Below are 24,471 nucleotides of genomic sequence, written 5' to 3'. Positions count from 1 at the left end.
GCACAGGTATTCGTTATGTTGCAAGAGACTCATTTAAATGAGGAACATATGAAGTGTGTGTGTGTGTGTGTGTGTGTGTGTGTGTGTGTGTGTGTGTGTGTGTGTGTGTGTGTGTGTGTGTGTGTGTGTGTGGTTGTTGTTGTTGTGACTTTCGGCTTTTCCCGGTTAGGGGTCGCCACAGCGCAACTCCGGTCCACTAATGATTGGCAGTTGATTTTTACGTACCGAGTTGCCAGCCCTGATGCACAACCTTCAACGAAGGTACGCCCATTCATGCATGTCTCCACGCAGAAGACGCTCAGAGTCGAACCGGACAGCGTCTTACTGTGAGGCAACAACGCTACTGCAGCACCCACCACCGCAGATGTGTATTTGTGTGTGTGTATGTATATATGTATGTATGTGTATGTATATGTGTGTGTGTGTGTGTGTGTGTGTGTGTGTGTATATATATATATGTGTATATGTATATGTATGTATATATATATATATATGTATATATATATATATATATATATATATATATATATATATATATATATATATATATATATATATATATATATATATGTATATGTGTATGTGTATGTATGTGTATATATATATATATATATATATACAGATCAATGGAAGTGTGTACATTTTATTCAGCAAGATAAAGTTGATCATGAACAAATAAAAGTTTAAATTACAAAAGAGCTTATAGAGATGTAAAGGAAGTATTTATGGAATCACTTATTTTTCTGACCATGTCATGATGGGATTGAGAATAGAGGGGTTAGAAGAGTATAGATTGGAAAAACTTTGGAGGGTTCCAACATAATTAGAAGATGAGAAAGACATTGCAAAGAAAAGGTTTATAAGGAGAGCACAGACAAACAGCAGACGAATGGGACAAAATAAACAAATTAGAGCTGGGAATGCAAAGCCAACAGGTGAATAGAGTGCAGGCTGTGCAACAAACTTGGAGAGGATTACGAAAGACCTTGTACACACAACAAGAAGAGCGAGCAAGAAAAGTTGGAAGAGGAAGGAAAGAGCTATAAATATGTGCAGAAATGGTAGGTTGAAAAGGCTTGGAATAAAAAAAAAATCTGTCCTATTTTTAAAGTTTATACTAAGGCAGTTAAGTCTTTAATGGTGAGATTGAGACAACTGGGACTAGATTGGGGGAGTATAAGCAGTAGATGGTGGAATAAGGAAAAAGGTAAAATTAGTAGATATATTAGAAAGGTTAGAGTATTATTGGAAATAGTGCAAAGGTGTTAAAGGTTGGCTAGAGAACAAGGAAGAAAGAAGGTAAATTTAAAAAGAAAAAAAAAAAAAAAAAAAGGAATCGCCAAGCCTAAGGAAATTGGAGGCAAGAGAAATTCAAGTTTTTGGGGTGGGGGTACTATAAAAACTGATTAACAGATTAAGGTGTATAAAGTAAAATCCTTAGGAGATGGATTGAGGTAGAGGAGACTTGAAAGGAAGAAATTGTAGGTAGATGGGTGAATTTGTTGAATCCTATACAAGATGGTGGTTCACTGACAAACTCATGGATTTCGGTAATACTTAGGTTAAGGACCCCTGATCACCTGCTTCATATAGGCCAATCCCATATTGAATCATGATTGTGTGTTTTGGTACAAGCAGATTGCAGAGAATATTACCAATATTTAAAACATGGGGGCACCAAACAAGGTTTGTTGAAGGTAGAAGAGGTAATCTGACTAGAACTTATTAGTGCAAGATGCAGAAGAGAAAGAAGAAAGGGTTGGCTTTAGTATACTTGGATGTATTGAAAGCATTTGATAGGGTGGAATGTGTGTTTTTAGTAGAGACGAGAAAAAAAATGTGTGGAGACGAGAAAAAAAAATGTGTGGAGGGGTTCCACCTAAGTGGACAGAGATGAAAAATAAGGTTTAATGTTCAAAGGCATTTACTAGGCTAACAACCACAAGGGCCTTTTTAAGCCTAGGCATGCATCCCAAATTGAGTTCTGATACCCTTGATAAGTATAAGCAGAGTCCTGGGAAATTAACCATTTATGGGTTGCTTGTGTCCCTTAGAGACACGGGTGCCAAGGCAGGGATGAATTTCCGGTTCCACATCCATTTGTCCAAGTTGCACATAAATTGGCTAAGGGAGGAACTCTGCTTCACATGGATGGGGAGCCTGTTCCATAGACAGGGTAGTTTCTGGGATACATACCAGTCTCTCCAGCAGATCCTATTTTATATCACAGGCAAAGTTTGTCTTTGAAGGAGCTTAATACTAAAGTCAAAATGATGGCAAGGCTATCGGGATGCATACAGATAAGGTGAGTAACTAGACATGATTGCCCCTTTCCCCATTGCCATTTGCACTGTATATTGAGCCTTTGCCCCTGACTATCAGAAGGTAAGAGGTTGTAATTGGCTAGATGATGTTACTATGTCAATGGGGTCTATATTATAATCTCAAAGGTTTAATGCTTTTGATCACTGAAGATCAAACTTTAGCGATTGAAACATTAAACTATCAAAATTGTAATACACCCTGTAAAAAAAAAAAAAAAAGTGTTTAGGCAGGAAGGCAAGCCCCCTGCACCCCTCCCATCCCCTGCTACTTAAATATGCCAAGTCCGAGATCTCACTTAAGAGTATGGTGCGGGTAGGGAAGATTTCTCTTTCCTACACTGTAGCGCAATCTCCGAGTTGATATATTTAAGTAGTGGGGGGTGCAGTGGGGCTTGCCCCCCCCCCCTGCTTAAACCCATTAGGGTAAGTATTTGATGATTTAATTTTTTTTTTTATTTTCGAAGTTACTGAACTTCGATAATATGGTGTTGAGCATATTGTATTCGTTGTTCTGTAACTTTGAGATTATAATGTAGACCCATGTCCGTGATATCTTAATTACATTAACAAGCTGTAGAGAGCATTTGGTAAAATTATGAGATTCTGATAGTTTGGAGTAAAATTTAGGATGAAAGATAAAGATCCCTGATGCATAAATGTCCAGGGGAAAAGAAACCATGAAGTTAAGTATTTAGGGAAGAGACTAAGAAATAGTAAAGTAATCTAATTCCAGATAATAGATAATTTGAGAAGGTGAAGACAGTTAACTGGAAAATACATTTTAGAATTTAACCAGAGAATACAGATACTACAGCTGTGCATAATACCATGCCACAGTCTTGCATGGAGTAACTCCATGGTTAAAATCCATTAATTTTGCTGCTGGTGTGCAAAAGGGCTGTTATAATGGTGGTCTTGTATGAGAAAAATTTTGGAATTCAAACTGGAGAATCAAAGCTGACTTTTTAATCTCTTCCACTTTGCATTGATCAAGTGCAGGAAAAACATTTATTGTAGCAGTTTGCGATCTTGTGATTTGTACTTTTAACTGTCTGTCTCCCATTTCCCTACATCATTTAATAATTTTTATTAATGTGCCCCATTAAACAGACATGAAAAAGGTGTCAAATTTTAATAACCTGATTTTTAAGCCAAATGTCTTCCTCTGACGTCAATCAGATCAGGACATCATCTGTTACATGACATGAGCTATAGGTTGGGAAAGGTTTTGGGGGTGGGGGTAGGCAGTGGGGGTAGGCAATCTTCAACTGCAGACTGGCTCTGTCTGTCGTATACAAGCCTGCTTCTGCTGGTAGAGGTGGTTTATCACTTCCTTACCTGTAGTTACTCTCTTCCTAGTTGGGTGTGCTTTTGATGCTGAAATTTCAACCGTTCATCCATAGATGATAAACTAATCGCTCATTTCTCTGTACCCAGCTGGATCTGATTGCACCAATGCTAATGTTCAAACCATGTTCACAATGGTTTGGGTGGATGTTGTACCTTGCTCCAGAATGTTTGCCTTACAACTGCAGGTTATGATTTTAAGGAAGTTTTAATAAGAAGCTTAAGAAAAACCAAAGAACATTAAGATACTGTTTGCATTTAACTCATTAAATCCCAGTGACTCTTCCAGGTGCATCAGCAGTTAATTCCTACTGACGTTTCTAGGCATCAAATATTGGTTGTTTATATTTGCATCAGTAATTCCGAAACCATGCTATGTACAAGGTTTTAAAATATTTCATCTTAAAGCTTACAGAATGACAAATTCAACTACATTAATATTTGATCTTTGTCTAGTGCAGATAGATAACTATTTTTATGATATTAATTTGTATAGATATAATTCTTACATTTTTCTAAATATCTCAGCAACCAAGCAACACAGACAGAACTCCTTACCCTCGTATGAAAGCTCTCAGCTAGGTGAATAAAATGCTGCTTGACAGTATTTATGCAATTTGAGTGGTTACTGAGATATTGTAAGTTTATAAAATGTTACAAATGTAATAGTTACTGTGTTTACTGTGACTTCTAAAATTTGGTTTAAGACCTAAAACCTAAGGAATACTACCACTGTAACAATAGTTTGTGCTGAAGAATTTGCTGTTTCACTTCTTTCATAACTGCTATGGTTCCAAAGATGTGAACACTTATTTGAAATGTTAGGACGTAATTTGATTCTGTGAACAGGCTTAGGCTCCACCCATTGGAAGTTACAGTGCAAACTTCCTGAGCTCCATTGGAGTGAATTAAAAGCATATGAAAATCTTGAGTTTTGTTTAACATTCCTATGTACTTTACTCTCTCTGAAATACATTTTACTAAATACTTGCATGGCTCTTGTAGTAGTCTGTTAGAATTTGCCTGTGTGATTCATTTAAATCGTGGACTTCCTATAGTTGTAGGATCCACTTTTTTTAAAGCAGGTCATGGTCTTTTTCATAACATGATTTCTAATTTTTTATATTTCAGCTATTGTCTGGATGTGTTGCTAGCGTGGAGGATCATGGTTATCTAATTGATATTGGTGTAAGCAGTGTTTCAGCATTTCTTCCTCGCCAAAAAGCACAAGGCTACATTAAATATAATAATGGAGGTAAGCAATTTTAATATTTTAATTACACGCATCCTACACTATTAGGATTAAAGACATCTCATAAGGTATAAAACCTCCACTTCTGTCACATTGATATTGTACCTCTCCACTTGGCTGTTCAGATGTGAAAGTGATACTGGCGCAAATGATGGTAGGGGTGTACCATAAAAGGGTTATAAAAAAAAAAAAAAACATTCTTATCTATATGTGTCATTGCTTTAGGATTTTTCATAACATAAAATACCTAAATGAGTTTATCTCTAGTACTTGAGCAAGATTTTGATATTAAAGGGAGAAGAGGAAGCCAAATGCTACAGTAGTGAAGAAGTCCTTGTGTGTGGCACAACTTATAAGTAAAGGAATGGCATTAAGATCAAAGGAAGTCGTAGTGCTTTTGTACACAGTCTTCATCAGGCCCATAATATGTACAGTGCTTCCTTTTTGTATGTACCTAACCAGGCACTTAATTTGTAGTGGCCTTGGAGGTTTTTTGCTTAAAAAAATTGTAAAACGCCTGTCTTATGCAGATCCATTGAAGGCTGTATCCCTTTACTCCTGTCTCCTAGCGTTTATTGAAAGGGAGTTTAGACCTGACCTACAAGGAAGGCAATCTCTGATCCAGCTGTAATCATACCTTTCAACCTCTTAGAGCAAGACATCTGGACAAATCCATTAATAAAAGTGGGGCAAAGGCCCAAAAATTGGGACTATTAAGTATTGTTCTTACAAACTTAGAAAGTTGATAGACAACAGGTTTTGATTCAGAATGAATGTTCTGAAGGATATCAAGTCTGAAACTCAATGTCTGTCATCATTTTCTAACTTCAGTCTTTAATAATTTGCCAGAAAACCATAATTTAATGAAAAACAGGCAAAATAAAATATGAGGCCAAAATCTGGACATTCTGAAAAAATCTGTACAGCTGAGAGGTATGATGATGAAAATGTTACTTACGTACAAGAAAAACTTGTATGAGGGTTATGCATTCCATGGACCTAAACCTTATTTATGACACCAGGGCAACTTGCTGGAGAAACAGATTTGTATCCCAAAAGGCTTACCTCCTCTATGGAATAAACTTCCCATCCTCTTAAAACAAGGCCCTTGCCTCGGTCTTTTTTTAAAAAAGAATTTGGATAAATGGATGTGGAACCATAAGTTCAGTCCCAGGGGGTATGCTTGTGTCCCTTATGGACAGGGGCAGTTTGTAAAATGACTCAGGGCTCCAATTCCCAAAGATCCACTATGCTGATACTACCCCATCCCATATCTGTGAAATTAAGATAAAATATCGTCATAGAGTGGTATTATTTTGCTGGGTTTGTAAGGCTTTTGTGCCATTAGCCTAGTAATCACCTATGAACCTATTATAGGGAAGGCAGTCTGTAGCCTGCAGTCCAAATGTATTCTCAACCTCTTCCCATTTTGTTACATTTCTGTAATTATTTGTTCCCACTACCTTTGTTCCTTTACCAGTTTTTCCCAGGAAATTCCACCCCCTCATGCCTATTCTCTCTTTACCTCTAATCACAGAAATGCCCATCGACAGAATCTTTCTCCATTCTGTGTTTGCTAAGTTCTTTGAAATATTTTCTGCTGTTTTATGAATGTAATGTTCTGAAAGGTTGTTGTTACTCTTAAGGATCTGAATCCAAAATCGGTCTGTCCTTTTGTTTTTTTTAGCTTTTCATCTCTTTCTTCATCACTCCTTTCCCATTTGAATTATGTCTTTCTGCTTGTGCTGTGTATAGGAGCCTTAACTGTGTAACTCTGAAATATTTTTTCAAATCAGGTAATCCCAAACCACTTCCATCTATTGGAAAGATCAGCTTATCACACTTGACTCTTGTCCTCTTCCCCAGATAAAATCCTTCAACTGTTTAGTAATTACTATCCACAACTTCTCCTCTGGTTGATAAAAATATGCTTGACCTGTGTATAAAACCTAAAGGCACTAAAACATTTTCACTGTTTGTATCTTGTATATCCATAAAACAGTTTCCAGTTTCTCAGTTTTTGTATTATCTTAGTCTCTTCCCACATGTCCGTAGCTGTCATAACTGAATCCTTTTTCACCCATACTCCCTAAGCTCTTCATTTTATCATGTCTGCATAAATACGGATATTGCTTAACAAGTTTGTGTGTGGGTACATAGTTTACAGCTATTGCTTTTGTTTTAGCATCATTAATTTTTGTATCAGTTAGACTTCAAACTGTCTCAGAATGTTAACACTGACATGTCATTTTCTGGTTTTATCTGGTACAAAATACCATCTGCAAATAAAGCCAACTTTTCTTGGTTACCATGCCAATTATATCCTTTAATGTATGAGTCCCTTATTTTCTTTGCCAGTAGTTGGTTCTAAATTTAACACAAATGAAGGGGAAAGAAGGGATTCACTTCGGAATCTCAAAATTCCGAAACATTGAATCTCTCATGATCGATGTTTCAGAATATCGAAACTCTGAAACAAATCTCCCCCACCCAAAAAAAAGCTACTTGAATGTTTATGCAGGGGGTAAGCCCCCCTGCACCCTCCACCCCCCGCTACATTGTATACTCCCAGATTGCAGTACAGCGAGGAAAAGGAAAATCTCCCGTTCCCACACTGTATACAGATCTTCTTTCAGAATTTCAAAATTCCAAAATTCTAAAACTTCGATCATATGGTCTCGACCATATGAAATTCGAGATTTCAGAATTTCAACATTATGAATGGAACCCAAAAGAGGACACCTCTGCCTGGTTCATCTGTTCAAACAACTTATCTCCTCCGATTCCCTCATATATCCTTCTAATTAACCTTCTTTATTGCATCAGGCAATTCAGAATGCTTCCATTGCTCTAATCATAAAATTCCAGCTTACTCTGTCAAGTGCTTTCTCTGCATCAAGACTCACCAACAGTGATTTTTTCTTACATTCTGCTTTCCTCTGAATCATCAATGTTCTGTTAATGTTGTCAAAATGTTTGCCTCCTTTCCAAAAAAAATATTGATCCATAGCGGTCAATTTTGGCATCACCTATGCCATTCTTTTACTCATTATTGACATAAACACTTTATAATTATGGTTTAGAATCGAAATGTCACTATGTGAAGCTAGATCTGATGAGTCTTTACTGTCTTTAGGTATTACAACCACCATACCTTTCTCCCCGAATGCTGGTGCTTCTCCTTGTAAAATACTATTAAACAAAACCTTCCATCTATCACTTTCATCCCTCCTAGCTTCCACAGGGCTACCATATATTCCTGGAGACTTTCCTGTAGATTGGTTATACATCACCATTTTTATCTCATCTCCTTGTGTACTAGCTGTTAATTGAGGAAGCCTGTACATCTCTCACCTTGGCATATTTAATTCTTCCATAAACATTTCCATTTGTACTTTTTTTCTTGTTTTCTACACTTCTATGCTTTTTATATGGATGTTCATAAAATTTTCAAAATATTTCTAATATCTCTAAAGGATCTCTGGTTATTTTCCTTGTTGTAAGCTTCCTAACCCTGGCAACAAACCCTTCTACCTTCTGTTGCCTGAGCCATTGTACTAAAAGCTTTTGTTCTCTGGAGTTATTAAAAAGCAATTGCTTTAACAGAAGTTTGTTTCTAAACTTAATCATATTCTCCAGATAGTCCCTTGTTTCCTCTTTAGCACTCTACAGTTCTTGTTCTTTCAGATTCCTCCTATTCTGCAATACTTTAATCTTTGTCAGACCCGCTAAATAATTTTTACGTTGTCATCTTATTTCTTCTTCTTTTATTTCTACTTTGTTGTTCAACTCTAATTCAGTTTTATCCCACTCCCTGGCTGTTTTGTAAAGGAATGGAATTCTATCTTCCTGAATAATTTCCGCTACCCATTCCTTAAATTCCTCTATTTAGGTGGGGAACTGCCAGTGTCTCATTTTTGTTTCATTACCCTGGACTTTGTTATTGGCACATGATCTGAAATAGTTATAGGATGCATATCAGAACTTTCAATTAAATGCACGTTTCAGGAAATACAATTTCTGTATAGCCTAACTTGGGGAATAATATGTAAATTCTCTTCAAGCTTCTCTTACTAAATTCACATATTCCATACCAATTATTTTCATGAATTTCCTCAAAAATCTACCATATGTTTCCTTCTAGGCCCTTCAGATAAGTTTTGCTGTTGCAAATCGAATTTCAGTCCCCCACCTATAAATAACATTCCCTGCTGAAAGCTGATGGTCTCTTAGAGTTTTCTTAGACTCCATAATAGCAGTTTTAGGTGGAATGTAAATACATGCCAGCTTAATCCTCCTCCCTCAGTCAGTAACCACTTACTGCTACAAATTTACTTTTATCGTTTTACCACTGTCACTATTGGAGGTCCTCTAGCAACTAATGTAAGTACTTCTCTTTTCCTTTGTCTCAGATATTCCTCTAAGTAACCATCCTGCAATACTTTATCAAATTCACATGCTCAGTTCTTTCCAGATGTGTTCCCTATGTAGGGTTGCCACCTTTTATGCGGGCCAAAGTGGGATATGGGGGTGTGGCCAACATGACACTGGCCACACCCTCTACCATGACAGCACCACACGAGCGGTGAAGGAAATGCTGTTATGGGTATGACAGATGGCTGCTGGAGTGGCTGGCTATCTGGCTGCTGGAGTGGCTGGTTGGCTAGCTGGTTAGTGGAAGTAGCAGCTGGATGAATGACTGGATGCATGGCTGGCTGGCTGCGTGAATGGATGGCTGGCTGGCTGCATGAATGGCTGGCTGCATGAATGAATGGCTGGCTGGCTGGCTGCATGAATGAATGAATGAATGGCTGACTGGCTGAATGAATGAATGAATGGCTGACTGGCTGCATGAATGAATGGCTGACTGGCTGCATGAATGAATGAATGGCTGGCTGACTGCATGAATGAATGAATGGCTGGCTGACTGCATGAATGAATGAATGGCTGGCTGACTGCATGAATGAATGAATGGCTGGCTGACTGCATGACTGAATGAATGGCTGGCTGACTGCATGACTGAATGAATGGCTGGCTGACTGCATGACTGAATGAATGGCTGGCTGACTGCATGACTGAATGAATGAATGGCTGGCTGCATGAATGAATGAATGGCTGGCTGCATGGATGGCTAGCTGCATGGCTGGCTGGTTGCATGGATGGCTGCATGGATGGCTGGCTGGCTGCATGGATGGCTGCATGGATGGCTGGCTGGCTGCATGGATGGCTGCATGGCTGGCTGGCTGGCTGCATGGATGGCTGGCTGGCTGCATGGATGGCTGGCTGGCTGGATGGCTGCATGGCTGGCTGGCTGGATGGCTGCATGGCTGGCTGGCTGCATGGATGGCTGGCTGGCTGCATGGATGGCTGGCTGGCTGCATGGATGGAATGGCTGGCTGGCTGGCTGCATGGATGGAATGGATGGCTGGCTGGCTGCATGAATGGATGGCTGGCTGGCTGCATGAATGGATGGCTGGCTGGCTGGCTGCATGAATGAATGAATGGCTGGCTGGCTGCATGAATGAATGAATGGCTGAATGAATGGCTGGCTGCATGAATGAATGGATGGCTGGCTGGCTGCATGAATGAATGGATGGCTGGCTGGCTGCATGAATGAATGGATGGCTGGCTGGCTGCATGAATGAATGGATGGATGGCTAGCTGCATGGCTGGCTGGATGGCTGCATGGATGGCTGGCTGGCTGGATGGCTGCATGGCTGGCTGGCTGGCTGCATGGATGGAATGGCTGGCTGGCTGCATGGATGGAATGGCTGGCTGGCTGCATGGATGGAATGGATGGCTGGCTGGCTGCATGGATGGAATGGATGGCTGGCTGGCTGCATGGATGGAATGGATGGCTGGCTGGCTGCATGGATGGAATGGATGGCTGGCTGGCTGCATGGATGGAATGGATGGCTGGCTGGCTGCATGAATGGATGGCTGGCTGGCTGCATGAATGAATGAATGGCTGGCTGGCTGGCTGCATGAATGAATGGATGGCTGGATGGCTCATTAGGGGAAAAAAATCTCAATCTTTTCTTTTAAGTGGCTGTAGAAGCGCTTAAAACAAAGCACTCCTACAGCCGTGATCTTTGCAGGGCTCTTCCTGCCCCAATCCCCATCCATTTAATGAATTGCAGCCAATTGCTGCACAAATTAAAGCACCTGGACGTAACAGGCAGCAGCTTTGCCTGCAGGTCCGGGTTGCTGACTTAACTGAATTGCTGTGGAAAAGCCGGAAGTAATTGCGGCTTTTCCATGGCAATTTAGTGCGATTGAAAAGTGGGACTTTAAGTCCCACTACTTTGCACAGCGGGCAACGGGATGAGGCAGCTCAACCTGCGAGTGTCCCACTGACAACGGGATGGGTGGCAACCTTATTCCTATGACATTGCTGTTTGCACTTTGTAATTCTTAATATAGTTCATTATTTTTGTATATACCTAATGAGACCATTCCCATTCAGTAATATGGAAAGTGTTTCCATTATGATAAGAAGATATTATTCATATCTGTTGTGCATAAGAATTTTTTTTCTAGTTTCAGCTTTTGTGTTGCATGCATATGTTGATGTTTGACAAGTTGGTCTTTCAAGCACTTGTTTCTTGTGGTATCCATTTCAACCTATGATGCATCTTGCATGACTTTTCTTATAATGAAAGCCCTCCGCACACACCTGTAACCTATTAACGTAATACAAACACACACAACTATGCCCATCTTCCTATTGGGAGGATCACACTTCATTATTTGAACTGTCCCTGTCCCAGACTGGCTACTACACTCGCTGGCTTTAATTGACCTGCAATGAAGGTTATCCATGCTAAGATGCATGGTACAGCCTGTGCTTCTGCTTACACTGCATGCTGTTTGTTTTTCTAATTTGTTTTCCTCTCCCAAATGTAGGGACTAGCTTGAATGCTTTCTGAAAACTATTACCTTTTGGCCATTGAAGGAAAAAAAGTACTCTGTTTTTATTGTCTTCTTAATGGATTGTCTCCACAGAAACATGAGAACCGGATACACAGTTGCATTCATCTACAAATTTCTCACGTTCCACTGTGAATGTTTATTTGCTAAAGCAAAACTTTTCATTGCATTCAGTGCTTCTATTTACTCAATTCCACTTAAAACTTGTTGGATCAAGCATATCAGTTTTATTTGTATTATACTGTGTATAATTTTACAACCTGTCTCTCACCTCAGTTTAAGATGATCTTATTTTACAATGGCAGTGCCTGTTTTTTAAAACCAAACAAGAAGAAAGAGAAAAAGGAGGGGGAAGTAAAAAGAGCACCTGTTTCCTTTAGTATCCCTATAACACGCACTAATAATTGTAAATGTTTTACTGTATAATATGCAAATATGTCATGTTTTGTAATAATACTGTTAAGAACAAAGTGTTTTATTTACAGTTGGCTCTTTCCTGTGTAGAGTATATGCTTTGGAGTCCCCTACAAGTTTAACAAAGTCAAAAAAGTCCAGTAGTTCCAGGTTTTCTTATTCTGCCACGTTTCACAAATGTGATGTTTTGTAATCTTGCACTTACCTGTCCATATTCCTTGATGGTTGGTATAAATTTATTCCATTCTGCCTGGTGTGCAGGGAGTAGTAATCTTTCACAAACTCTACTGCCTCCAACTTTTAATACTTTTGTCTTCTGCCACAGTTTCTTGAGAATCCACTCTCTATGCTGATACAATTACATCTTTACTATTTAGAGGTCTTGGCTGCTTTCTCATGACCAGATATGTAGCATGCAAACGATGTACCCATTCAGTTAACAACTGCTGTGGAATACCAGTCCAGTTGCTTATTTGTGGTTTTATAAAATTAGTAGTCTATTCCTTCCAGTTGCTCTGGTATAGAAAAAAGTCTCAGGTTTTCCCTACATGCTCTGTCCTCCCAATTCTTGTTTTAATAACTCTTCCTGAGCAGTGTTGTACTGAAGCCTTTACATTTTGACCTCTGATTTTTGTATTTTTATCAGCTTGTCTGAATGTCTGTTTAAAGCATCTTCCTTTTGTGTGTTGATATATGCATTCAGTATTTTGTTTTATTTTAATCCACTCTGAGCATATTTGACTTTTATTTTTTCCTCTTGATTGCTGAGAGTCCTGTCTTGCACCAGAGCTGTAGCTTGAACTGTGTTTTGCTGAACAGCTGCAGGATTTTTTCAGCCAGTGCTTTCACCTCACTTTTTGTGGTTGATTTTAAGGTTCTCTAAATTTCTTCTTTGCTGGCATCCAGGCAGTGCACTTGGTAGGCAGTAACTGAAATTTACCCCAAAAAACAAATCCACGGTCTCTCTTTTGAGTTCCAGTTTTCACGCTGGGAGAGTTATCAGTGTGCAGCTGTATTGGAAGTCTAGACTTTCTTGTTCGTATGAAAACCTGTGTCACAAGTTTCCCCTTACACCCAATTAATTTCCACTTGTTCGCTGGCTGTTTCTGAATACTGGAGAACTGTGGTGGACCCATTACACAAGGATAGCCCTACCACTGACCCTGTGTTCAGTGCAGCTCATGATGTAGCATTGTGCCCCATATATGCTGTGTTATCTATACACTCTGTTTCAAGGACTCCATGGTACTGATACTCTCTTTTGACTGTTACCATGTGGATAGACATGTCTGCTTAGTCTGCTGTTTAATGAGAGTTGGGAGGGTACCTTGTTTCAGTGGATATGAAAGTGTGTGCCTTTATGTATTGGCTACAGGGACCTTGCAGTAACCTACTAGGGATATAGTGCTGGTATCTCTGGCATCTGCCTCGGATACTCCCATCAGTTTCTTGATGTTGGCAAGTAGCCCATTTCCTAGAGTTGCAGGAGACCTTAGACTGTACCCATATTAAAATAAGGCCTCACTGGTGAATTGGGAAGAAATTACGTGAAACACCAAGATGACTTGTCAACTGTCAGGTGGTCTGTAATGCACAGTGGTATTACCCACAATGTGTTTGCAGGCAACTCAGGTAGTTACTACTCTCAAATGTAGTACACCGGTGACTTGTGTGAAGTATTGCAAGAGGGCATTCGCCCACTCCAGGCATCTTGGTTATGGCATCTTGGTTATGCCAGATACAGCCTATAACTAAATTAGAAATGCAAAATAAAAAGTAGACCAGAGATGCAACCATGCCCAATTACAAACATTATTAAGCATGTGCTTGGTTGGCTGAAGGCACACTTTTTTTTTTTTTTTCTGTCTGAATTCATCCGGTGGTGTCTTGCAGTGTAGCTCTAGCACGTGTGCGAATTATCGGTATGTGCAGTGTAAAACATTATACTTGGAAGGAAGGTAAAGCAGAATTGGCATGTACAGGAGCAGCAGTCCCAAATACCTGAGTCAGTGGAGGTGGAGTCAGACAAGTGTGCGGAGGAGCCAGCAGTAGAGGATGATCATGCCAGATGGAGGTGGATGTGCGCAGTATGCCATGGCACTGGAAATGTGAGTGGATTGCATATAACTTCATATCACAGACCAGAGTGAAGCAGGTGCGCTACAGTAAAAGGGATGTATGCAAAGCTAAAATCAGTATGTTTACCCATGCTACGTTGTGCATCAGATATGGGCATCCCAAGTAACCATGTACAAAGGTCTGGGTATAGTTATCATTTTGCAGAGGTAAGAGAGAGAGTATGTGTGGTTCTCTCTCGGGACATTTTTGAATGCGCTGAGGACAACTGAAAGAATCTGTGCTGTTGTGGGCAGTGTCTTTCAGAGGTTTGGGCTTAACGTAATAGGTGTTGCAAAGGGCCGGTGTCAGTGTGAGTGTGTCTGAGCACAGCCTTATCAGTAGTGTGGTTCAATGTATTGTTCAGGTCCAAGGCATGCTTGATAGTTTTGAAGGTCCTGTGCATGCAGCTGTTGACAACAGCTGGCTGTGCCAGGAATTGCACTTTTCTATCATAATCCTGGTTAGATGTTTGTTTTCCCCATGACCGTGAGCAGCACTTCTTATAAAATGTGCTACTGCTGTGACTGCATTGAAAATTAGGACAGCCTCTCTTGGGCTAAGATCCCTCCAAAACAGTTGTAGCAGTAGAGGTTTTAGTGCTGTGGGAGCATGATGTTCTTCGTCTCCCATTGCTGCAGTCCTTACTATTGGGTATAGTCCGCATCCAGTCGGCCCGAATACCAGAGTATAAGGCTGACGTCGGTCAGGGCGCATTAGACTGACGTCAGTACGTCAGGGTACTAATGCGCATGACCGACGCCATATCCTCAGTCTTTTTTGCCGCGTGGTCCGATGCAGAAGCAGTTTTGCGAGTGCAGGTTGGCGTTCTGAAATTTTTCCGAAACCGGAGTTTCAGACCGAAACAGAGTTGGCTAAGTACCCCGTTGGGGAACATTTTGGTTTTTTCTTGCCTCAGTATTTTACCGGATGTCAGAAAGTGAATAACTGTATTTCTTGTGGGAAACAGATACCTCATAGGGATTACCATACCTTGTGTATACCTTGTTTAGGGCCTGAGCACGACGTTGTTGGTTGCCGCTCTTGTGCTAGGTTTAACAAACGCACTATTAAGAGGAGGTTAGACTGTGCCAGGTTAGTGTTTGGGAAGCGTTGCAATTATAAAATGCCGTCGGATGCTCCGGCGCCTTCGTCCAAGAAGCGCAAGGACAAAACAGCGAAGCCTAGGGTTGATGAACCGGCAGTCCCGGACGTCGGTTCTTTAGGAGGCTCAATGGAGCCAGAGGTTTTGCCAGGAGTTTCCATGGAGTCCCAGGCGGAAACTTTACTGTTACAGGATGTGCCTTCTCAGGAGGTAGGCCAGGCTGAGGGGGCTTCTCAGGTGACTGTTCTTCCCTCTCTTCCCAAGGTAGTTAGAGCCTCTCCTTCTGTTGCCAAAACTTCTTTGAGAGGTAGGCCTAGTTTAGCTTCAGTGGGGGCTTCTCCTAGCATTTCGGGTTCTGTACCTAAGAAACATATGCTTAAAATGGCAGAAGATTTGATTACTATGATTAGAGGTTCTATGCCCCCGCCTGATAAGAGGCCTAGGGTGGAACCAGACTTTGATAGTTTGGAACAGTGTTCAGAGGCTTCAGGGTCTTCTGCGGAAGACTTGCAGGAGTATCCTACTTATTCTGATTCTGATGTGGATGATTCCACTCCTACAGCTACTCCTCCTGAGGATTTCTCATTTTCAGAGACTCTGCATTCCATGAGGGAGCACTTTAAATGGGAAGGCCAGGATTACTCTGATTCCAGGAAAAGGCTTAGGGAATTCTTGTTTTTACCCCAGCATAGGCCCTTAGCTATTCCTCCTGTGTTGAATGTGGTGGAAGATGTTTTGCAGAGGCTTCCTGAACCCTGACTCTTTGCCTCCTGCTCCTGTTAAGCCTGATAGGTATTATAGGGTGCCCAAGCTCATAAGTATTTGTTTGAGTCCTAGGGCGGACCCAGAAACTATTTCTCAAGGCCCTAAAGGTGTTAAAGCTTCTGTGGTTAAAAATCCTGTTCCCACTGATAAAGAGGCAAGGGCTTTGGATAGGTGGGGAAAGAAAGTGTATACTTCTTCCACTCTAGCCATGAGAGCATTGAATTGTCAGTTTCACATGCTAAAATATCAGAATTACCTCCTTTCACAATTGAAATCTAAGGTGGATGCTTTGGCGGGAGGTATTGAGTGTAAAGAGTTGCTGGATTTGGTTCATGTGTCTGAACAAGTGGGTAAGCATTCTTTGCAATGTGGTTTTGATGCTGTACAGGCCTCCTCGAGGGTGGCCGCTACTAGTTCTGTTCTTCGCAGGCATGCCTGGTTGAAGGATCAGAATTTAGCTGAGCATGTTAAGACAAGGATTTTGGATGCTCCTTTACAGTCTGATGTGTTGTTTGGATCGCCTGTGGAAGCAGTTTTAAAGAAAATGGAGGACAAAGCTAAGTCTATGCAAACTGTTAAAGATTTTTTGCAGGTGCAGCCACCCGAAGTTTAGTAGAAATTGGCCTGCTAAGGGGTGGACATATCCTGCTTATGATTCCCAGTCTAGGGGTAGGTCTAGGCGTGGTAGGGGCAGGGCTCAAGGTTCTTTTAGGCCTAGAACAGGAGTTCACCTGCTCAGACTTCTGGTGAGGGCAGGGGTCAGTCCTTTCGTAAACAGACCCAATGACCTGTCTTTTCAGCTGCCAGTAGATTCTCGTCTGGCAGCTCCTTTGGGAGGAAGACTGTCTCTTTTCAAAGAAAATTGGGATTTAATTACTCAAGACAAATGGGTGTTGGATATCATTCACCACGGTTACAGATTTTATTTCCATACAATGCCCCTTTCAAAGGCATGCCAGACGTTCCTCCTCCACAAAGAAAAGAGGCTCACAAGCAAGTTTCTCAGTTACTCCAGATGGGGCCATTCAGCCAGTCCCTGTATCAGAAAGGGGCCTAGGATTTTATTCTCGCCTGTTCCTAGTACCAAAGAAGGGGAACACGTGGAGACCAATTTTGGATTTATCTCTCCTCAACACTTTTCTGGACATTCCCAAGTTCAGGATGTTGACGTTACAACAGCTTTTACCTCTGCTGGGCAAAGATCACTGGATGGTAACTTTAGATCTCAAGGAAGCTTACCTTCATGTGCCTATAAGGCTAAGTTGCAGGAAGTATCTGCGGTTTCGAGCTGGAAATTCTCATTATCAGTTCTCTGCATTGCCCTTTGGCTTATCTACTGCGCCCAGAGTATTCACAAAGGTTCTGGCTCCAGTGATAGCTTACTTCAGGCTTCAAGGAATTCAAATCTATCCTTACTTAGACGACTGCCTGATTCTGGCTCAAGAAAAGGAAGACCTTGTACAGCATCTGGAATATGTTATAGCAGTGCTAAGATGCCTAGGGTATTCTGTGAACGAAATAAAGTCCAGTCTAGTACCCTCTCAAGACATGTGCTTTCTGGGTGTGAGACTGAATACAGCAGCCCAGATGGCCTTTTTAACCCCGGACAAACAACAGAGTCTATCACTTTACTTCCATCACCTATCTCATCAGTCCGTGCTGACTGCAAGGACAGTCCTTCAAGCATTAGGGTTCATGGCATCTTGTATTCTGGTGCTTCCCAATGCCAAACTGCATATGAGGAAGCTACAATGGTATCTCAAAAATGTATGGTCACAGCACTGCCAGGATTTGGACACTGTCATTCAAATAATACCTTGCCTTCAAAAAGAATTTTTGTGGTGGGCTCAGGAATGTCACCTAAACAAGGGACTCTCTGTGACCCGGCCAGAGGCGAGTCAGATTTTAACGACAGATGCCTCGGACATTGCTTGGGGAGCTCATCTAAATGGAAAGTGGATACAAGACAAGTGGCCTGCCAGACTACTGCATCTACATATCAACATGAAGGAGATGTTAGCAGTCCAGTTTGCATTAATGGCTTTCAAGGAGTTACTTCTTCCAGGGCAGGTGTTGATTCTAACAGACAACACAACTGTCATGTGGTACATCAACAAGCAAGGGGGAACACATTCTTATCCTCTATGCAGGCAAGCAATGATTTTATGGGAGATTGCGCTAAGCTTGCACCTAACTCTTCAGGCAAGGTTTCTGCCAGGAGCACAGAACTCCTTAGCAGATGTGTTAAGCAGACAAATCATGGATCCCCACGAGTGGAAACTGGATCTTCATGTATTTCAAAAATTGACAGTGTCATGGGGAACTCCAGACATAGATCTGTTCGCTTCTCCACTAAACCACCAGCTGCCACAGTATTGCACAAAGGGGTTTCATCGCACAGCTTGGAAAGTGGATGCTCTGTCTTTCAGTTGGAAAAACCTTCATGTGTATGCCTTTCCTCCTCTACCTCTTCTTCCACAGGTACTATTAAAGGTCAGACAAGACAGGCCAAGGATGATTTTGATAGCTCCAGATTGGCCTCGGCAACACTGGTACCCACTCCTCCGGAATCTGGTAAGGAAGCCTCCATGGCCTTTGCCTCTGATTCCTCATCTGTTATCTCAGCAGGATGGTCATCTGCTCAATGTCAAGCTTCACTCTCTTCATCTAGCAGCCTGGCATATTCTGTGTTGAAACACAGCAGGTCTCAACTTCCTCAACAAGTTTTAAATGTGATTATGGAAGCTAGACGACCTAGTACAAGGAAAGTGTACGCAGAAAAATGGAAGAGATTTTTATTTTGGAGTACAGCAAAGAATTTGCAGGTTTCTGAGCCTAATTTGAGTGCGGCTCTTCAATACCTTACTGAGTTATTGGACAAAGGTTTGTCCTTCTCTTCTATTAAGATTCATGCTGCAGCAATTTCAGCTCACTATGATTGTGACCCACCATTGTTTTCACATCCTTTGTTCAAGCAGTTTCTTAGAGGGGCAAAGAATATAAGGCCCCCACGTAGAGCTCCTACTCCTGCTTGGGATCTCAATTTTGTGTTGGAAAAACTTACTCTACAACCTTTTGAGCCTGCGGCTACTGCTGAATTGAAATACTTGTCATGGAAGACTGCTTTTCTGTTGGCTATTACTTCTGCAAGAAGGGTGTCTGAGTTGCAGGCCCTTATGGCAGTAGAACCATTTTTGATTTTCCATAAGGATAGGGTATCATTACGTACTAATCCTTCCTTTATGCCTAAGGTGGTTTCTAGTATGGCTTTAAACCAAACTATTCATTTACCTACGTTTTATGCAGACCCCCAAAATAAAGGGGAAAAGATTTTGCACACTTTAGATGTACATAGGCAATTGCGTTATTATTTAAGCAGGACTAAGGATTTTAGGCAGTCTCAGCAGTTGTTTGTTTCTTTTGCTTTGAGTTCACAGGGCAAGCCTGTGTCAAAACAAACTATTTCTAGGTGGATTGGCTTTTGCATTGCATTTTGTTATTCCCATCATGGCAAGGAGATTCCAGCTGGGATTAGGCCTCATTCCACTAGGGCTACTGCCACTTCAACAGCTTTTCTGAGGGGGGTGGCAACTAAGGATATTTTGGAAGCAGCTACTTGGAGTTCAGTGCATACTTTCTCTAAGCATTATCACCTTCCTATCTACTCTAAGTCTAGGGCTGGTTTTGCCACAGCTGTTTTGCAAGGCATGTTGTCAGCTCCTACTTCTTTATGATTTGCCAGCCTCCCTTACCTCTGCTTTGGGATTCTACCCAATAGTAAGGACTGCAGCAATGGGAGACGAAGAACATAGTACAGTTTTGTACCTACCATAAATGTAGATGTTCGAGGATTCCATTGCTGCAGTCCAATTTACCTCCCTCCTTCCCTCTGTGTTTAGGGGTGGTTGTGTAGGTGAGTTTACATGCTTATATTTTTGTACATGTTTTTGGTGCAGGTATTTTGGGCCTTGTCTTTTTAGGGTCTTCTGACATCTGGGGCAAGAAAAGACTGAGGATATGGCGTCGGTCATGCGCATTAGTACCCTGACGTACTGACGTCAGTCTAATGCGCCCTGACCGACGTCAGCCTTATACTCTGGTATTCGGGCCGACTGGATGCGGACTATACCCAATAGTAAGGACTGCAGCAATGGAATCCTCGAACATCTACATTTATGGTAGGTACAAAACTGTACTTTCTAGGTCATCCATGCCTAGAATGTCTACCATCTGTGGAGTTAGCTGTGGAATGTCTTTGGTGCCTCATTCCTGGTAGGTGAGTTTTGGAAAACAGTGGTACATTCCAGCAAATGATTGTTTTGACTCTTGTCTCACTCATGGGATATGCAGGCTGCGAGAGATGACCTATGGGCATACATTACTCTAATTCTGTCATGACTGTCATGGTGCCAGCCTGCATGTCTTCTGTGACACTGCATATATGCTGGGTTGCCACCACTGATACCAACATTAGGTGAGAGCGCTATCCCATGTCTCTTAACAAGCAGTAGTATTTACTTCCTCCAGTATGCATCTCCCTGCCTTTGGGGGCTATGGTCAGCTCCTGAAATGTGTCCACTAGAGGTACCTTATTTCCCTGACTGGTAGTATCCCAGTAATGACCTTACTGTGTGGTATGTCTCCTGGATGTCTGCAGACAGCCTGTGTAGGGGATGCTGTGCTCATGCTCCCTGTGCCACACATGCACACAAACTGTACCAGCTCATCCTTGCCATCATCATCATCATTAGAAGTTGTAGATACTTTCACTTGGTAGTGACAGTTCTAGCATGCTGGTGCTGCTTGAAGAATTGTCTGAGAATGCACCAAATCAGAATATCCTGCGTATGTATGACCTAGCAACAGAAGTATATGTTGCACTGAAGTGATATATGAATCATACCATTTAATAAACATATGCATATTTTAATTGTATGCCTTTTTTCAGGTGACTGTAAGGGGGAACACTGATGTCTGATTTTTAGTGTACAGGAACAATTGACCACTGAATGAAGCATCAAGTACTTGCAGGTCTCTTGCACAGATTTCTACATATCTCTGACATTCTGTAGTAGATACTGTTGTCCACTCATGCTGTGCCCTGATAATGAGCACAGCATTGTGGAACCATGTGGAGGTGCCACTACCTCTTAGAGGCTAAGTAACTCCTCTGTCTCTGAGGTGGCTTCACAAATGGCTCAGCAACCATTGACCCACTTTCCAGTGCCAGTGGACAGCTGTTTTTGTCAGTCATTTGTAATGTTACAAAATGGTGCACTGCACAGCTTCTAACTTTGGTGCTATCCACCAGCATTGTTATCTACTGCTAGATCTTTCCAGCCACATACCTGCTATGTTCAATTGACAGCATTTGCTTGGCCATGGAGACTGGGAGCCTGGAGTAGCACCTCATTGTCCACGTTGGAAAACTTGTCTTTCTGTAGTCTACAGTGTTTTTCTGCTTGGTCTTCTTTTTTAGACTTTGTATCGGTATATTCTATACTTGGAGTAAAAACATATTGGTCGTGAGTGGCCCTGAAAAGCCTTTAAACCACAAGTTTTCCCCCTTGCCCATATAGAATCGTAGAAGTTTACTAGGTTATCGACCCAGAGGTCATTTCAAGCCTAGCTGATGCATCCCAATGTAATACCATAGATGTGTTATTCAGTACCCAGGATTGCATTTAGTAAAGACTGCCCATGTCCAGGAGGGTTGTGGGCGCTATCCCCTGTAAGAATTTACAGTGCCACATTCACTCATCCGGGTTCCTCTTGAACAGTGAAGAGATGCTCTGCTTCACATGAATTAGCAGCTTATTCCAAAGACAAGGTAGTCACTGAGAGACAAATCTGTCCCTCCAGCATGTCCTATTTAAGTCTCAGGCTATATTTAGGTCCCTGGAATGAGTAGCTGTAGTCCTGTTTGATTTACGGATATGCAGCAAGTCCATTAGGTTTGGGTCTGAGTTTACTGTGTAAGACCGGCATAAGCCTCCTCCTAAGAAATCTATACAATAAATTATAGTGACAGTTAGTCAGTCTGTGTATGGCACTTGCTGGATTCCCTTTATCTTCTTTGTTAGAAGCCTCTGTGATGTTCTTCGTATTTCACTGTTGCAGTCATTACATTTGGGTAATCTGCTGGCAGGTTGCCCTCAGTCGGCCTGAATATCAAAGTCTTGGGTCCTACGTCAGTTGCTGTTGCCTCTTCCATGACATCAGGTCGTCAGGGGTATAAAACAGGCAGTCGACGCCATTTTCTTTAGTCTTTCTTGCCGCGTGGTGCCCGAAGCAGAAGCAGTTCACAAGTGCTGGTCGGCAGACTCTTGAAATTTTCGAATTCGAGTTTCAGAACCGAAGTCTTCAATTAAAGCTAAGTACCCCATTGGGGAAACTTTTTCTTGCTCCATACCGATGTCAGTAAAAGTTAATAATTGCATTACTTGGATGCAAATACCTCAAAAGGATTTTCATTTGTACTGTATTCCTTGCCTAGGTCCAGATCATAACGTGCCTTACTGTCGGTTTTCTGCTAGATTTAACCAACGCACTATTAAGCGTCTGTATATCTTTGCTTCAAAATATTTTGGAAACAGTTTTAACTACCCTGAAATGTCATCTGATAGCAATCCGACTACTGGAGCTCACAAAAAAATGCAAAGAAAAGGACAGAGACAGACCGTCTAGGTCCAAAACAGACTAAGCTTCTCCTAAGCCAGTCGCCGGTACTCAGTGAGGCGCTTTCGCAGCCCCTGTTACCCACTACTTTCGAGTCGCAGGCCTCTACAGAGACCCATGTGGAGTCCAGCACACCGCGAGATTCTCAAAGTATTGTACCCGTGGATGTCTCTCCCTCGGATGGGTCCAGAGCTGCTGAGCAGGCATCTGCTTCTGAGGGTGTCTTCAGGCCTCAGCATTTCTATATAAAACAGACGCCAGCTTCAAAAACAGACTAAAGCAACTTCTAAGGCTAAAAAAACGACTGAGCCATGTGCTCAGGCCTCTATGCCCAAAATGCAGATGATCAAAATGGCTGAAGACCTAATTACCTTGATCAGGGTTTCCCACCCCCCACCCCCCCACCCCCGATAAGAGGCCTAGGCAAGACGCTGATTATGAATCTTCAGATCAGGTTTCTATTTCTTCTGATTCCTCTTTTGATAAGATAAGGAATTTTCTATGCCACCCTATGAGGATTCAGATGCAGAGGAATCCATCCCATCTGCATCTCCTCCTGAAGATTTCTCCTTTGGAGAAACCTTGCATACTTTGAGGGAACGTTTTCATTGGGAGAGTCAAGATTTCTCAGAATCAAAAAAGAGGCTTAGGGATTTCCTTCTCCCTCAGCATAGGCCTTTAGCCATACCTCCTGACATTGTTGGTGTTTTTGGAATCAAGCATGACTCCAGATTCCTTACCTCCGGCTCCTAGCAAGCCGAACAGATATTACAGGGTTCCTAACTCGCACAAATTTTTATTCAAAAACCCTTCTGACCTTGAAACTATCTCGCAGGGTCCCAAAGGTGTAAAGGCCTCAACAGCTAAGAATCCTACCCCCTCTGATAGAGATTACAGGGCGCTGGATATATGGGGAAAGAAGGTTTATACATCTGCAACCTTGGCAATTAGGGCCTTAAACTGCCAGTTTCATATGCTTAAATATCAACAGCATGTTATGGGACTATTGAAACCAAGAATGATTTCTGAATGTGTGGAAAATAAAGAATTACAGGAATTATTGCATGCAGCAGAACAAGTTGGAAAGCATACTTTGCAATGTGGTTTTGATTCCTTGGAGGCCTCCTGCAGGGCCGCAGTTACTGGATCTGTGATTAGAAGGCATGCCTGGCTAAAGGAGCAAAATTTGCCTGATCACGTTAAAGCCAAATTGTTGGATGCACCTTTACAGCATGAATACTCTGCTTGGTAATAAGGCAGAAGAGGTTTTAAAGAAAATGGAAGACAAAGCCAAGTCTATGCAAACTGTAAAAGACTTTTTTTTTTTTTATTTTGTACAAGTGCAGCCACCAAGATTCTGTAGACACTGGCCTACAAAAATTGGTCCTTTCCTGTGTCCGACACAGCTTCACGGGGCAAATCCAGGCGCTCAAAGGGCTCTAGATACCAATCACAGGATTCTTGCAGGTCAAAGCAGTGGGGTGTCTCAATGACTTCCCTCTGCCATCACCAAACACTTATCTTTCGGCAGCCCCTTTAAA

The 24,471-nt window shown here is 41.7% G+C and overlaps 1 protein-coding gene across 1 annotated transcript in view; it reads left to right on the top strand.

The window, feature by feature from the left end:
- PDCD11 (programmed cell death 11) overlaps positions 1 to 24,471 on the top strand; it is a 1,563,481-nt gene that overhangs the window by 156,243 nt on the left and 1,382,767 nt on the right. The window contains 1 exon segment of the mRNA XM_044056566.1: positions 4,803 to 4,926. Within this exon segment, the coding sequence (XP_043912501.1) occupies positions 4,803 to 4,926 (124 nt within the window).

Source organism: Protopterus annectens, chromosome 14.part0 (assembly GCF_019279795.1).
Source record: "Protopterus annectens isolate FY-2018-M chromosome 14.part0, PAN1.0, whole genome shotgun sequence".
Classification (NCBI taxonomy): Eukaryota; Metazoa; Chordata; order Ceratodontiformes; family Protopteridae; genus Protopterus; species Protopterus annectens.
The sequence above is the reverse complement of the archived record's forward strand: the minus strand, read 5'-3'. Positions and strand labels throughout refer to the sequence as shown.